Source organism: Hippocampus comes, unplaced genomic scaffold (assembly GCF_001891065.2).
Source record: "Hippocampus comes isolate QL1 unplaced genomic scaffold, H_comes_QL1_v1.1 scaffold86, whole genome shotgun sequence".
NCBI classification, from domain to species: Eukaryota; Metazoa; Chordata; class Actinopteri; order Syngnathiformes; family Syngnathidae; genus Hippocampus; species Hippocampus comes.
This window is the reverse complement of record NW_017805882.1, coordinates 883,330-896,281: the sequence shown is the minus strand read 5'-3', so window position 1 is coordinate 896,281 and position 12,952 is coordinate 883,330. Positions and strand designations below refer to the sequence as shown.

The 12,952-nt window shown below is 40.0% G+C and overlaps 2 protein-coding genes across 4 annotated transcripts; one reads left to right on the top strand and one right to left on the bottom strand.

Annotated features, from left to right (window-relative positions):
- The first annotated feature begins 40 nt into the window (after window positions 1-40).
- exosc1 (exosome component 1) lies at window positions 41-4,170 on the top strand. Its single transcript, XM_019889323.1, has 8 exons — window positions 41-139; window positions 835-950; window positions 1,113-1,187; window positions 1,902-1,990; window positions 2,089-2,122; window positions 2,222-2,272; window positions 2,461-2,545; window positions 3,585-4,170. The coding sequence occupies exons 1-8, from the start codon at window positions 112-114 to the stop codon at window positions 3,689-3,691; spliced, it is 585 nt and encodes a 194-aa protein (XP_019744882.1). The 5' UTR covers window positions 41-111; the 3' UTR covers window positions 3,692-4,170.
- knop1 (lysine-rich nucleolar protein 1) lies at window positions 4,007-9,893 on the bottom strand. Of its 3 annotated transcripts, XM_019889259.1 has the most exons (9): window positions 9,757-9,893; window positions 9,223-9,297; window positions 8,543-8,605; window positions 7,970-8,455; window positions 7,202-7,873; window positions 7,032-7,148; window positions 6,884-6,955; window positions 5,745-5,813; window positions 4,007-5,515 (listed from the first exon to the last, which is right to left on the bottom strand). In XM_019889259.1, the coding sequence occupies exons 1-9, from the start codon at window positions 9,772-9,774 to the stop codon at window positions 5,207-5,209; spliced, it is 1,881 nt and encodes a 626-aa protein (XP_019744818.1). In that variant the 5' UTR covers window positions 9,775-9,893; the 3' UTR covers window positions 4,007-5,206. The 3 variants fall into 3 exon arrangements, with proteins under 3 accessions (XP_019744818.1, XP_019744816.1, XP_019744817.1); XM_019889257.1 differs by having other exon boundaries at window positions 7,202-8,455; window positions 9,757-9,884; XM_019889258.1 differs by lacking the exon at window positions 5,745-5,813 and having other exon boundaries at window positions 7,202-8,455; window positions 9,757-9,883.
- Between the last annotated feature and the right edge of the window lie 3,059 nt (window positions 9,894-12,952).

Here is a 12,952-nt window from a genome sequence, read left to right as displayed (position 1 = left end):
AGTGGGCGTTTGTCTCTATGGGTCACATGGTCCTCTTTAACTGACCAATCAGGATCGATCTTAACCCTTCGTCACGACCAAATCACCTCGTGTGCAGTTCTTCTCGCAAACATGTCACCCATGAAGCTGTGTGTTCCTGGTGAGTTTCTTATCTTTGTTGACAGTAACTCTTGTCGCTCCAAAGTTTTCAGGGTAACCTGCGTGTGGAAATATGTGCTATAGCTTCAGTAGCCCGAAATCTCCAGATCTGTATTTGTTTAAGGTACCATTTCCTATAAAACGTCAAACCGTCGCTTGAAGGGCTAAGCTATGCTAAATAATTACTTGTAAACTACCACGCGTGGGCACTTTGGATTTGTGGTACTCATTGAAATCTGTGTTCCAAGTCCAGTATTTACGTTTGTATTGCAGAATTGTTACCTCGTTTCACGTTAAACAAAGGAGTAATTTAGCCTTACTTGTTAGGGAGTTCATTGTTGACTTTTACTTTCCACGGCAGGTTTAACCATCAGCAGCCCTGCCCATCGCCCCAGGCAGGATTACCGCATTCCTTTCTGGCTTATTTGAAATCCTTGGTTGGGTTGAGGGAGAAATTTTATGTTAAACACAACAACAATGCATAGATAAATGATGCCTGTCGATAAATACTCTTAGGATTCGTGGCTATGTTAATTCCCCTGATACTGTATTAGTGAATGTCGGGCTGACTGTTGGCAACCCTCCTTTTTTCTGTTTAAGTAGTATTCGTAGTTTTAGTATCAGTCACATACACAGACACATGCACACATCTCATCAATATGTTTCTTCTCACTATTTTTTTTTTTTTGTATTCAGGTGATAAACTTTGCAGTGTAGAAGACTGTACTCCAGGCACAGGCGTATACCTGAGGCATGGCTACATTTATTCCTCACTTGCAGGCTATGTGCTCAAGAAGAACGAAGGCGAGGAGGTGAGAGCTTTATGGCTTTTGTGCGGTCGGACGAAACTGCAGAGGTATTCAACCGCGTGGAAATGTGACATGTCTCTCAGGCTATTTAACAATAAATGGAATCAAATGAATGTAACAGGTGAAGTATTACTGCAATGTTTTGTTTCTGGTCTTCTTTTCAAGTTACCAGTCATCTCTGTCGTGAGAGAAACGGAAACCCAACTACTGCCAGATGTTGGTGCAATTGTCACTTGTAAGGTAATTAAATGTGACCCGCAACTGTTAATTGTGAGATGTTGTCATTTGTCCTATTGTTATAATGGGAAGACAAAATAATCGCTGGACTCCACCATTCAACGTGTACAATTAATTGGTGTGCTTCAAACAGATGCAGCAAAAAATGAAACTTTATGCAGAGGCGTTACATAGTGAACCTGTGTTTAGCGCTGGGATATGTTCAAAAACCCACCTGCAGTTGGTGAAAAGCTGCGATGTAGATACTATATCAGAAAACGTTAAATAATTTATATACTAGATATTAGAATAGATGTTACAGTAACTTTAACACACACAGAGCAAGAATACTTCTCACGTATCCTGTATTCTCTCTGCTCTGTACAGATGAATATTATGACGGCAAAACATGGTACTACTGTGTTACGCTGAAGGGGTGTCATCTTCTTCTTGATCTTATTTGTCACGCATGTCTTGAAATAACCCTCAGTGCTGCCCACCTTGTAGTGGCACAACATGGTACTACACTCAAGATGCGCCACTCCAAATTCAGACTTGCCTGTGTACTGTAAAAATCCACCCAAAAAGGATTGCATACATATCCGTGATAGAGCCAAAACTGTGTTGGATTCCATACCTACGTGCACTTCGTCTTTTAATTGAAGCATCGCTTGTGAGTTTGTACATACAGTAAGTGTTCATGAAGGAGTGACATGGCCTTGCTCTTTGATTGGACAGGTAACTAGTATCAATCCCAGGTTTGCCAAGGTTCATATACTTTATGTCGGGTCCACACCACTGAAGGACCGCTTCAGAGGAACTATCAGGTATGTCTAAAATGCACTTCAAAAGAGAATCAGTCAGTTTTCAGCGCCTCGTCATTCATTGTGTATTACAAAACTATGACTCTTCTCTGAACCCTCAGAAAAGAAGATGTCAGGGCAACGGAGAAAGACAAGGTTAGTTTAAAAGACTCCGAAGCAGTAGCTTTGAACAGATTCTATGAATTTCACAATTTAATTTAAGATAGTCTGTTTTTGCCTCATCTCCCTCTGCAGGTGGAGATGTACAAATGTTTTAGGCCTGGAGACATTGTCCTGGCGAAAGTGGTATCCTTTGTTTTGTGTTTTTAATGTTTGATAATGCATGTTACCATATCACATACAGTATTCTTTAAGTGTCGATGCTTCAGACAGAGAGTAGCAGGACTAAAAATTAATGGAGTGTTACTGAGCTCGTTGTAGCTAAACCACAAGACACTCCCATGTTGTCGTCTTCTTGACCTGGGCGGTGACAGATCTCTCTGGGCGATGTGCAGTCCAACTACCTGTTGACCACAGCTGAGAATGAACTCGGGGTGGTGGTGGCCCACAGTGAAGCAGGTAAACTCTTAAGAAACATCTCTGCAGCATCTTTTTGAGACCAAATGGTGGTGCGTACATCCAGTTAACAAGTTTGTTTCCATAATGAAGTTATTCAGCGATTCGGGAAATGAATTAGTTTTGTTATTGTGGTGGTAGCGCAATGGTGTAGAATTGCAAATAGCCATATGAAATTTTCCATTTTCACTTAATTGGTCCCTAAAGCATGATTTATGCACAACAATAATGTATCTTTGGTCATTTACTGTGCCACTACTATGCCAATGTTGTACAAGGATGGACACAACAATTAAATAAATGCTCTTCCACTAGATGGGAGAAGGTCCACTTAAACCCGTGTATCCACCTGTTTGCCATTAATTCGACAAAAGAAGTCATGGCTTCCTCAAGAAGACTGTCATCTCTGTGTTCTACTAACCAGGCCAAGATTTCATACTGAGTAACTTGATTTGTGAGTGAATTTAGACGGTCATGAATTATTGGAGTGTATATTGCAAGCATTTTGTAGTGTGCTGAGAGATTTTTCCAATATAAAATATGAGCGGCGGATCAGTAAAGGTTTGTAAACACTCAACTGAAGGAGTTGTTTCAAAACATCAGAATTGGCCGTCTATTCCATGTGACTATTCCGATGAGTGTGTCGTTTGGACGTTGACAACAGTACATATTATATTTGACATTTACAATTGTCGGCCCTGACCTACAGTATATTCGAGTGGTTTTGAGGAGAATCAATATGCAGACGAAAAGGTAGCAAGACTTACAAAGAAGCAAGAGGTTGATGGTCGGGCAAAGCATTTCCTGGAAGGAACCTCAGAATTTGGTGCTGTCGACTTCAGGCAGTAAGTGTCTGCGATGGATTTTCATCAGATTTTTAGGGCGTTGTATTTGTTCAAATAGCTGAACCTCTCAAAATTGTGCTCATCTACTGAAAATTGTTGCTAAATGCTGCAGAACTGTCCGAATATTTTGGGGCCCAAACCATATCGCATTGTCTTGTCTCATTTAATCACACTTGTCATGTTTCCCTGTAAACCAGGTGCTCAGATGGTTCCAAACAGCTGGTGCGAGATGCAGTGTCCCCTGACGCATGGCAAAGAGTTTCGCAAAGTGGCAAGGGTCCAGCCAGAGTATCTGCACGCGTGACAACAAACTTGAGACTTGATTGTCTTCACGAGGAACACACAGCTTCCCCCTCACCCGATCCCTGGCTGACTCAGAGGCCTCCCTGCTTCTTTGGATATATTCAAATTGACGATATGCTTTGGACGCTTATTATGTTTTGCTCTGGCATATTGTATTTTTCCCGTACATTTAACATCTCAGAAACACAGATGAAACTTAAGAGCCAATTGCAATATACAATGGACACAAAGTAAAAGCACACTGCTTTTTTAATTTTTTTTTTTTTTATGGCCGTTAAGTTGCACCAATGACAAACTCAAGGCTCATCTTGCAGTCTGACCTGCATTTGAGAGCATTTTAATTACTTTTAAAAATGGCCCATTGCATGACTCCGTGTACATTTTTGGTGCTCATTTTCCGCAGCACACACCATCGATTCCATTTGTCTCAGTTTCACTGAGTTAAATTACTTGTTTTCGTACACACAAGCAGAAAATATTTTTTTAAATGAACACTTGTCTTACTGAAGATCTTTGCAAGAATGAAATAAAATGAAAAGAATATTCTTAAGCTTTGCCTTTTTCAATACCTAGCGATTGCACCTTCACAATTGGAAAAAATATCCAAAGAACAGTAGTGTAGCATTTGTTTATTTACAAGAAACGCTTGATGTAACTGAAAGAAGACAACACTTAAAATAATATTAAAGTTGGAGTTTGCAGTACAAAAAGTTGTATGTTAAAACTATCTGCATGATCTGACAATGCATTATTACAACAATGATCTTTTGAAAAATCATCCGTCAGGCCCCATGTTATGCCGCTAATTGTATTTTATTAATTACGCTGGTCAGCAGAGATACAAGTAAACCCTCTGAATCTGTCTCACATCAGGTTTTCGTAATAAAATAGAATTGTTTTTAGTAATTATTCTTTATAAAATTAAAGGTTAGATTCTGTGACAATTGTTTTCTGAAACGGCATGGCTATTCGGTACAACACGTGGTAGAAAAAGAACATGCTGTGCTAGCTTATAAAGGTAAAAAAAAAAATGTTGAAATGTCACAAAAAAACTGATGTGCTAAGAAAAAAAAGTAAAGACATTTTTTTTAAAAATCAGCATGAAAAACATGTTTAGGGACACATAAAGCCATCTCTAATTAAAAGTAGCCATTGAAAGTGTTATTTGACAAGAATGGCCTACCAGGGACTGTTGTGACAGAAAGCGTGACCCAGTAGTGTGCCAATCGCTGCGTCTGTGGCTCATAGTCTGAAGTTTACGCTTGTAATTTTCTTGGGCAGATCATTTATCTCTGGTTAGCACACACACCCGCACAAAAATGGAATTAGCCAGCTCCCAAAACAGATCATGGGTAAACATGTAACGGTGCTCTCCTACGCAGAGAGCATGTGTGATGCATGTTAGTGAGGGCATGGTTTTGGTCAGGGATCCTGAGAAGTGAAGCTCGAGGCAACATACAAATGTTGCCAGCATCTTGAAAACTGCAAACTCCACCTTTCTCAGACCTAGCGCTGCTCAGTCATCAAAGCGGACAGATCGACGTAGATTGATGTCGATAAAGACTTTCTTTTTGGTCGATTCACTAAACCCAAGTCCCGCACCTCTGCTGTTGAAGTCTATCCGGCGCGAGTGGGCCCGCTCAAACTCTTCCACGAGTCCTTGCTGCAGACGCTCCTGTGCGTTCTTGCCGAGCGCCATATTTGCCGTTGCCGGGCTTCCAGCCGCAGCTGGCTGCGAGTCCTTCTTGAAGCCGCCCATCAACCTGAGGAACTTCTGCTGCTGCTGAGAGCTTTCAAACTGGGCGGTGCTCCACTGACCAAACCCCTGAGATGAGATGAGAGTTCAGAAGCAATGATTTCAAAAGCGGCACAAATGAATGCACTTGTCTGAGAACATTAAGAGTTCTTTTTACTTCTCCTGTACACCCAAAATGCGCAGCTAAATTTGAATGCTGCTGTAAGATGACACAGTATTTTACGAAATATTTTCTATTTTTATAATCTCATTTGATGGGCATTGCACGCAAAGTACTTAATAAAAAAGGATCACTGACTGAGGGTTGTGCCACTTTTTGAGGGTAAGAGGCCTTATCGACTTCCATCTGTAAAGCCTGTCGCCTTTCCTGTGACAGAGCGAAAAAAAACTATATCAACGAACATAGAAAAGAGTTGCCAGAATCAGCAAACCAGAGAACACGAACAATGCGAAAATGCCCACGAGTTGTTGGAAGGACACTATTCTGCTTTCTGTCACCGCCTGTACTCACTCTGCTCATGAGATGCAAACACTGGTTGCAACCTAAAACTCTGATCTGATTTCCTGTGTGCTGTGCAACTCAAAATATAGTGTGGCTCATGAGTTGTGTTATCTTCCTAAAGGATTACACGTTTGCCCGATTCTTCAGCCCTTGACAATGTTGCATAATCCTGCTAACGAAGGCCAGAGTGGGACTCATTTTCATCCCTGGAGTTTCATGACTCACCCACTTCATAATGTTTTAATGAAGATCTACAATTTCACCCTTACTAGTGTATCAATCTTAAAATATCTTACCATTCCCCTCAACGATATTCATCTTACATTTGATAAAAAAAATAAAATCAATTGAATGTGCTTAAAAGATCACGATTAGTGTTTATTTGGTATGACAACGTAAATTGTTAAAATGGGAAAAAGTGACCGGTATACATAACATGGGATGAGACATTTTGCACTGAACAAGGCAGATCGATCGATCAAATGCTTTAAAGAGAGAAAGATGAAGGCAGCCCACACTGCACTTCCTTTTATTGCTCTTATTTTGAAACCTATTCATGCCCCTTCCAGTGCACTACTCAGCGGACTGCCACTAATTTTATGACTGGTGCAATCAGAGGAGTCTTCTAATCATGCTTTGTTGCCATTGCTAGTAACACTTGTGACTGTGCAATGCCTCTTTAGTGTGCGTGTGTTTTTTGTTTTTTTTTGCAGACAGGGTATAACAGAGCTAAAGTGTTGTTGTTTCTAGGATACAGATATTTCTGGTACCAAATTATTGTAACATGATGACCTCCAAGGTAACAAAAGTCATCAGCCAGTGGTATATATGAGTTATGTAATTTGAATTGATTTGAGCTGTTCCGTCATGGCAGTTAAGGGAATGTGAGAATTCTGAGCGACACAAAGCAAAGCGACGTCGTGCTTCATTTTCACCTGGTTGATGGTCAGCTCGTCAGTGTTTCCGCTCTTTTCTGACAAGAAGACCACATCCCCGTGGGGAACACCCTGAAACACAAAATCCCAAAAACTTGAACCAAGCACGGCTCGAACGTTCAACGATATCGAACAATGACACACTCACCACGTGGTTGCCCAACTCTTCTTTCATTCCCTTCTTCTTCTTCTTCTCCTCCTTCTTCTTCTCCTTCTTCTCCCCCTTCTTCTTCTTCTCTTTCATGCTGGAGTCAGGATACACTTCCTCTTCTTCTTCTTCTTCTTCTCCTTCTCTTTCATGCTGGAGTCAGTATACACTTCAAGGTGATTCTCTACCTCAACAGAACTCTTCTTTTTTCTTTTCTTGCTCGGTTCCTGGTCTACTGTTTCCTCCCGTTTCGGCTCTTCTACTTTTCGTTTCTTCTTCTTTATCGATGCAGTCTCGTCTTGTGTGTCGAGCCCAGAAGACTTTCTCTTTTTGGCCTTTTCTCCTTTCTTCTTTCGTTGAGTCTCACCTTCCTCGACGCCGGCGTCACTCTTTTCTTCCTGTGCTGCTTCTTTATTGGAATCCTCAGATTTGTCATTGTCCGGTGAAGCAGTCTTCTTTTTTTTCCTCTTCGGCTTCAGCTCACAAACCTCTTCAGGTGTTTCTGTGGCCACTTCACTCTCCGCTAATTTCGGTTCAGCGGTTTTCTTCTTCTTTTTTGCAGTTGTTTCATCCTGTTCCGCTGTGATCTTTTTCCGCTTTTTCTTATGTTTAATATTGTCCTCTGCAATCGTATGTGGCGTCTTATTTTGTTGTTTCTTGGTTGTCTTTGGTACGTTGTCTGCTTCTTCCTGCTGCCAAACAGTTTCATGTTTTGTTTGTGTCTCGTTATCTTTCCGCTTTTTCTTATTACTCTCACTTTTTTCTTTTTCTCGTTTCTTTTTCATCTTCTTTTTGATGACTGGACTGTCATCAGTCACGTGATAACCATTAGTATCATGAACCTCATTTTTTTCTTTCTTGGGTTTCTTGGCCACCTTCTTGTCATGAACCTCATTTTGTTCTTTCTTGGCTTTCTTTGTCGCCTTCTTGTCATCAACCTCATTTTTTTCTTTCTTGGCTTTCTTTGCCGCCTTCTTGTCTTGAACCGCCTTTTTTTCTTTCTTGGCTTCCTTTGCTATGTTCTCATCAACTGGAGTAACAATTTCCTCTTTAATCTGAGTTTTATTTTTTGACTTTTTCTCGTGACTTTTCTTGGTTCCTTCTTGACAGTCAGTTAGCTTTGTTTCTTTGCCATTTCCATCGATTATATCACAATCATTCACTATTTTCTTTTTCTCTTTCTCCTCTTCACCTACTTCGAAAGACCCCTGGACTTCAACAACCGAGTCCTCTTTTTTTACTTTCTTCTTTTTCTTTTCTACACGCTGTGCTGTCCTGTCAGCAACTGTGGGGTCGTTAATTTTTGTCGGTGAGGTTGGTTCTTTCTTGCATTTCTTGATTTTCTTTTCAATATTCTCATCTGTCAGATTCTCAATTTTCATTTTCATCTTCTTCTCGGGTCTTTGCACAAGAGCCGTGGAGAGCTGGGGGTAAAACAATTACAGGTTCAGATTCAATAATTTGCATTTTTATTGACCATTTACAATTGCACAAGTGTGTAATCAACAAACCTTTGAGAGCTGCTTTGGGAGAGATTCCAGATCAATGTCCCGTTGTAGAGCAAGTCGCTTCGCCTATTGGGGAACACAACCAAATTGAATATGACTGACATTTTGAGAAGACCGCAATCACATTTGACAAGATGCTGCAGCTCCGTACAGTTGTATCAATAAACATTCACACTGCAGGGAGGTTCTTCAGACTATCATTGGAGCGCTTTCACAACAGCCGCAGCTGTAACAAAGCGCTTTCCAGAACATTTAACATAAAATACCAATAATAAAAGAGAGCAAATAATATAAAACATTGACAATAATACAATCGTAACACATTGGTATTTTTATTGGGTTTGGGTATTCTTCTTTTGCTTATTTGTTCACCCATCTCGTTTCAGTTTTTGTGACAACAGCAATAAAAAAATATCAGTGGCTTTACTCATTTGGGTGCTATTTCTGTATTTGACACATACACAAAACGTTCACGTGTATATATATATATATTCACACATATAATTCATATTTCACATTTAGAGACAATATAAAACAACTACAAAATGAAAACATTTGACGCGCCTGTATTGTGAGGGAGTAAGCATGATCGGACATTTAATACTGTAAATGCAAATTTACTTTAACTCGGAATGTGGCCAGTAAGTGAATAACTTTGGAATGAAGTGTATTACGTGAATTACCTGATCAATGACAACAGTCATCTGGACTGAAGGTGCAATCGTTTCAGAAATAAAGAGCACTTCATCGGAATCCGTCTGAAATCAATGAATGAAAAACACAATGTTAGCTAGTTTTATTACTTTCCTGATATGTTTTCATTCTCAAAAGGAGAAACGTTGGAGTGAACGTTGAAGGATTGACACAAACAAAACAAATGTTTTTTTTTATTTTTTATGAATGCCTTAAAATAATTACTCTATTCAGCTCGTACCAAAGTAAATCCTGCAGAAAGTTACGAATGCTTTGCTGTACTTTTGTTTGAGGCTTGAAGGAACGGTAAACGAACATAACATTCAATTTAACTGGACACTTAGAAGGCACTGTCGAGCCAACTCCACATAAACAGTTCTGTTAATTGATAGCGGGCATTGCGAAAAGCTAATACCAGCGACAATGTTTTATTCTTGTCTTACACTCCTTGCGCAAAGTAAATAGCATAACATCGTGTAGAGCGTTTAATAATATAGAATCTAAATGATAATACTTTAACTTACTTTGCACATTTTATTCATTCACGTGGACGAGGGAGACCTTTAAGACCCGGAAATGATTCCATCTACTTCCCGTCGTGACGAGAGGGGCCCGTGTCCATGGCAACGACGGGACTGTAAACGGTCCGCGTTGTGCACGAGCACAGACATTCAGGGTACGTTGTTCACGCTGACCCCATAAATTTTCTTGACCCGTGAAATTAATGTTGTTTTCTATTCCCTGGTAACGGCTGTACGATGTTGAGCCCAACACTTTGCGTCCTTTGTTTTTCGGTTCATGGAATGCGCTGACATGATGAGCGGATATTATTTGACTGCAATCGCGCATACGAGGATGGGACTCTGATGACAAATTTAGGCAACCTTCATCCATCCATTTTCCGATCCGCTTCTCCTCCTCACAAGGGTCGCGGGGGTGCTGGAGCCTATCCCAGCTGTCTTCGGGCAGTAGGCGGGGCACAACCTGAACCGGTTGCCAGCCAATCGCAGGGCACACACAGACGAACCACCATCCGCGCTCACACTCACACCTAGGGACAATTTGGAGTGTTCAATCAGCCTGCCATGCATGTTTTTGGAATGTGGGAGGAAACCAGAGTACCCAGAGAAAATCCACGCACGCCCGGGGAGAACATGCAAATTCCACACAGGGAGGCCGGAGCTGGAATTGACCCTGGTACCTCTGCACTGTGAGGTCGACACGCTAACCAACGGACCACCGAGCCAATTTAGGCAACCTTTAAAAGAAAATGTGCATTGATGCGTTTGTCACTCTACAAATTGCACTTCAGACATTCATGTTATGCTGTCATAAAACAGAGACAGTGCAATTGCCACAAAATCATTAAATACCTGCATTGTTCACATTTTAGGACACACTTTATTAAAAGTAATTTATATTAGGATATTACATAACAATGTAAAATGTCAGTTCAAGATGTGCAGGATACAAAATTGTAGCATACATCTCACTAACAAAAGCAATGTTGCAGAAAACTTACAATAGTTCATTAATTCATCAGAGAGTCCGATTTGGTGCAAAATGGAACACTTGATTAGAATTTGTACACCCACATCAATTTTGAACATTTTGAGTCATACATTATTCAATAATATAATGCTAGAATTAAACAGACTGCATGTACTGAAGACCAGTTAGATTTGCAAACAAGTCCCCCGCCCCCACCGTCACCCCTTTCTCATTCTTTAAAAAAAAAAATGTAAGAACCACATTGCCATAATACACTACAGCAACACTCAAAAAGCAAACAAATTCAATATGGACATAAAAATCCTAGAAAACACAAAATAAAATCATACTGACAAAATATCAAAATATGTTAACTTTTACAATATAATACATGTCATATATTACCACGCAGAGGCCATATTAGCTCTCATAAAGTGCAAACAACAGCTTCCAAGGTATCTTAAACCTGGTACTGTATCACATATATTTCTACTCATTGTCACATCATTAGGTACACTTGCAAAATGTAACGCAGCGTTTCACAGGCATCGTTGAGCCAAAGCACCCATTTTAAGTTACATATATGTCATGGCACAAAAATGTACTGATGTACAGGTAATCCAGGTTGATTGTACTTTATGCTGTCTAAGTGAAGAGAATTTAACTGTTCATCCTGTCGCCTTACGTCGCTTCTTAGATAAATGACCAAACATTTTGCAAGGCCCGACTGATTAACTGGTTCGCCTATGCTATGTTGGAGCATCATTTGTCCGCTAGATGGCGCCGTGACTGCTTTCAATCCTATAAACTGCCGAGATGACCAAAGATTGGTGAGTCAGTTGTCACGTGGGCGTGGTCGAATACGGTAAGTCCCGGTACTGTATTTTCAAGAGTACAGTAATAGCAGATTGTCAGGTTCTACATTACACATGTTATTAAATCAATCTTGTGTAACAGAAGAGAGTTTGGGCTAAAGGCATTATTTACGCCCGTGTCTGTGGACACACGTTTATGTGGAGAAACTTTTTTTTTTAAATGAAGTTGAAAAAGATTGGCTTTTGTTCCTGTCAAAGTCATTCTGTACATCATATATTTAAAATGTAACTATCAATGACAAGTTTTGACATCTGAGGAACATCCACCCATCCATTTTCCGATCCGTTTTATCCCACAAGGGTCTGAGAATGTAATTTCAATTCAAAGAAAATAATATAGTAGAAGAAATGTTGAAGCTCATGATGTATAAATACAGTCGAACTTCATTTCCATGTACCCCGTTTATAACATTTTCACCCCTATCACGTTCACATTTCAAATTCCCGATTTCACGTCATTCATTTGCCAATTTTGCTTACAACGAACACCCTTATAACGTAAACTTCATTGTAATGACAAGATTTTTCCCACAAAATAGAGAAAACCAACTGTGGGAAACTAACCATCGCCGCGACCTTGCTTATGAACAAAATGTAGAGTGCTGGATTCCCCTTTGTTGCTTAGCAACACTACTGATCGACTCGTCACATTATTGTATTTTCTGCCGTAACTCATGGAGGCACGACGCGGTCCTGAGCACATGGTCTGAAAACATGTCTGGTAAACGGAAGTAAAGCTCGCTATCTGAAAAGGCTGAAATTGTCTCTCTCTTTCGAAAGGAAGCTCAGCCAAGACGATGTAAATTGACAATGGATGGCTTCATCGGCGGCACTGGCAGTTGCCGATGGCGGCTAGCATTTGCTGACGAATGTTTACAGAGATTAAGTAAGAACGTTCGAGTTGTTTGTTTCATGTCTTATAAAATCATTTTTCTTCATATACACATATTTGTAATTGACATGTTCATGTTTTTACATCTATCAATGTTCATCCTGTATTATACTTCGTAGTTGGCGGACATTTTATTAGAAATGGTTACAACGAACTACCGTTATGATGTACAGATTCGTTATGTCCCTCGAGGTGCGTTGTAACGAGGTTCGACTGTAATGATTTGCCAGTAACTTCCCTCATTATGGAGCTTATACACGACGGTAGGCTCAAAATCTTAAGAAGGATTCATCAGTTAACTTTTTATTTTTTTTTTGGCATGTTTTTGAAAATTCCTCTTTGTTATAAAGTTAGATGAATAATAAAGGACAAAATGTTGCAAAACACTCAAATGTTCTGTTTGTAATTCATATTGTTGAAAGTATTAAGGGAGCAAAAAAGTAGCATATATATATATATATA

What these genes read in the sequence shown, in the direction of transcription:
- exosc1 (XM_019889323.1), top strand. Translation starts at nt 112, where the DNA reads ATGTCACCCATGAAGCTGTGTGTTCCTG. An exon ending in GTGCAATTGTCACTTGTAAG is followed by an intron (nt 1,188 to 1,901) that starts GTAATTAAATGT and finishes TTGATTGGACAG; the next exon opens with GTAACTAGTATCAATCCCAG. An exon ending in GGGCAACGGAGAAAGACAAG is followed by an intron (nt 2,123 to 2,221) that starts GTTAGTTTAAAA and finishes CTCCCTCTGCAG; the next exon opens with GTGGAGATGTACAAATGTTT.
- knop1 (XM_019889257.1), bottom strand. An exon ending in TGACTGTTGTCATTGATCAG is followed by an intron (nt 8,606 to 9,222) that starts GTAATTCACGTA and finishes GTTCCCCAATAG; the next exon opens with GCGAAGCGACTTGCTCTACA. An exon ending in AAAAAGTGGCACAACCCTCA is followed by an intron (nt 5,516 to 5,744) that starts GTCAGTGATCCT and finishes ATCTCATCTCAG; the next exon opens with GGGTTTGGTCAGTGGAGCAC.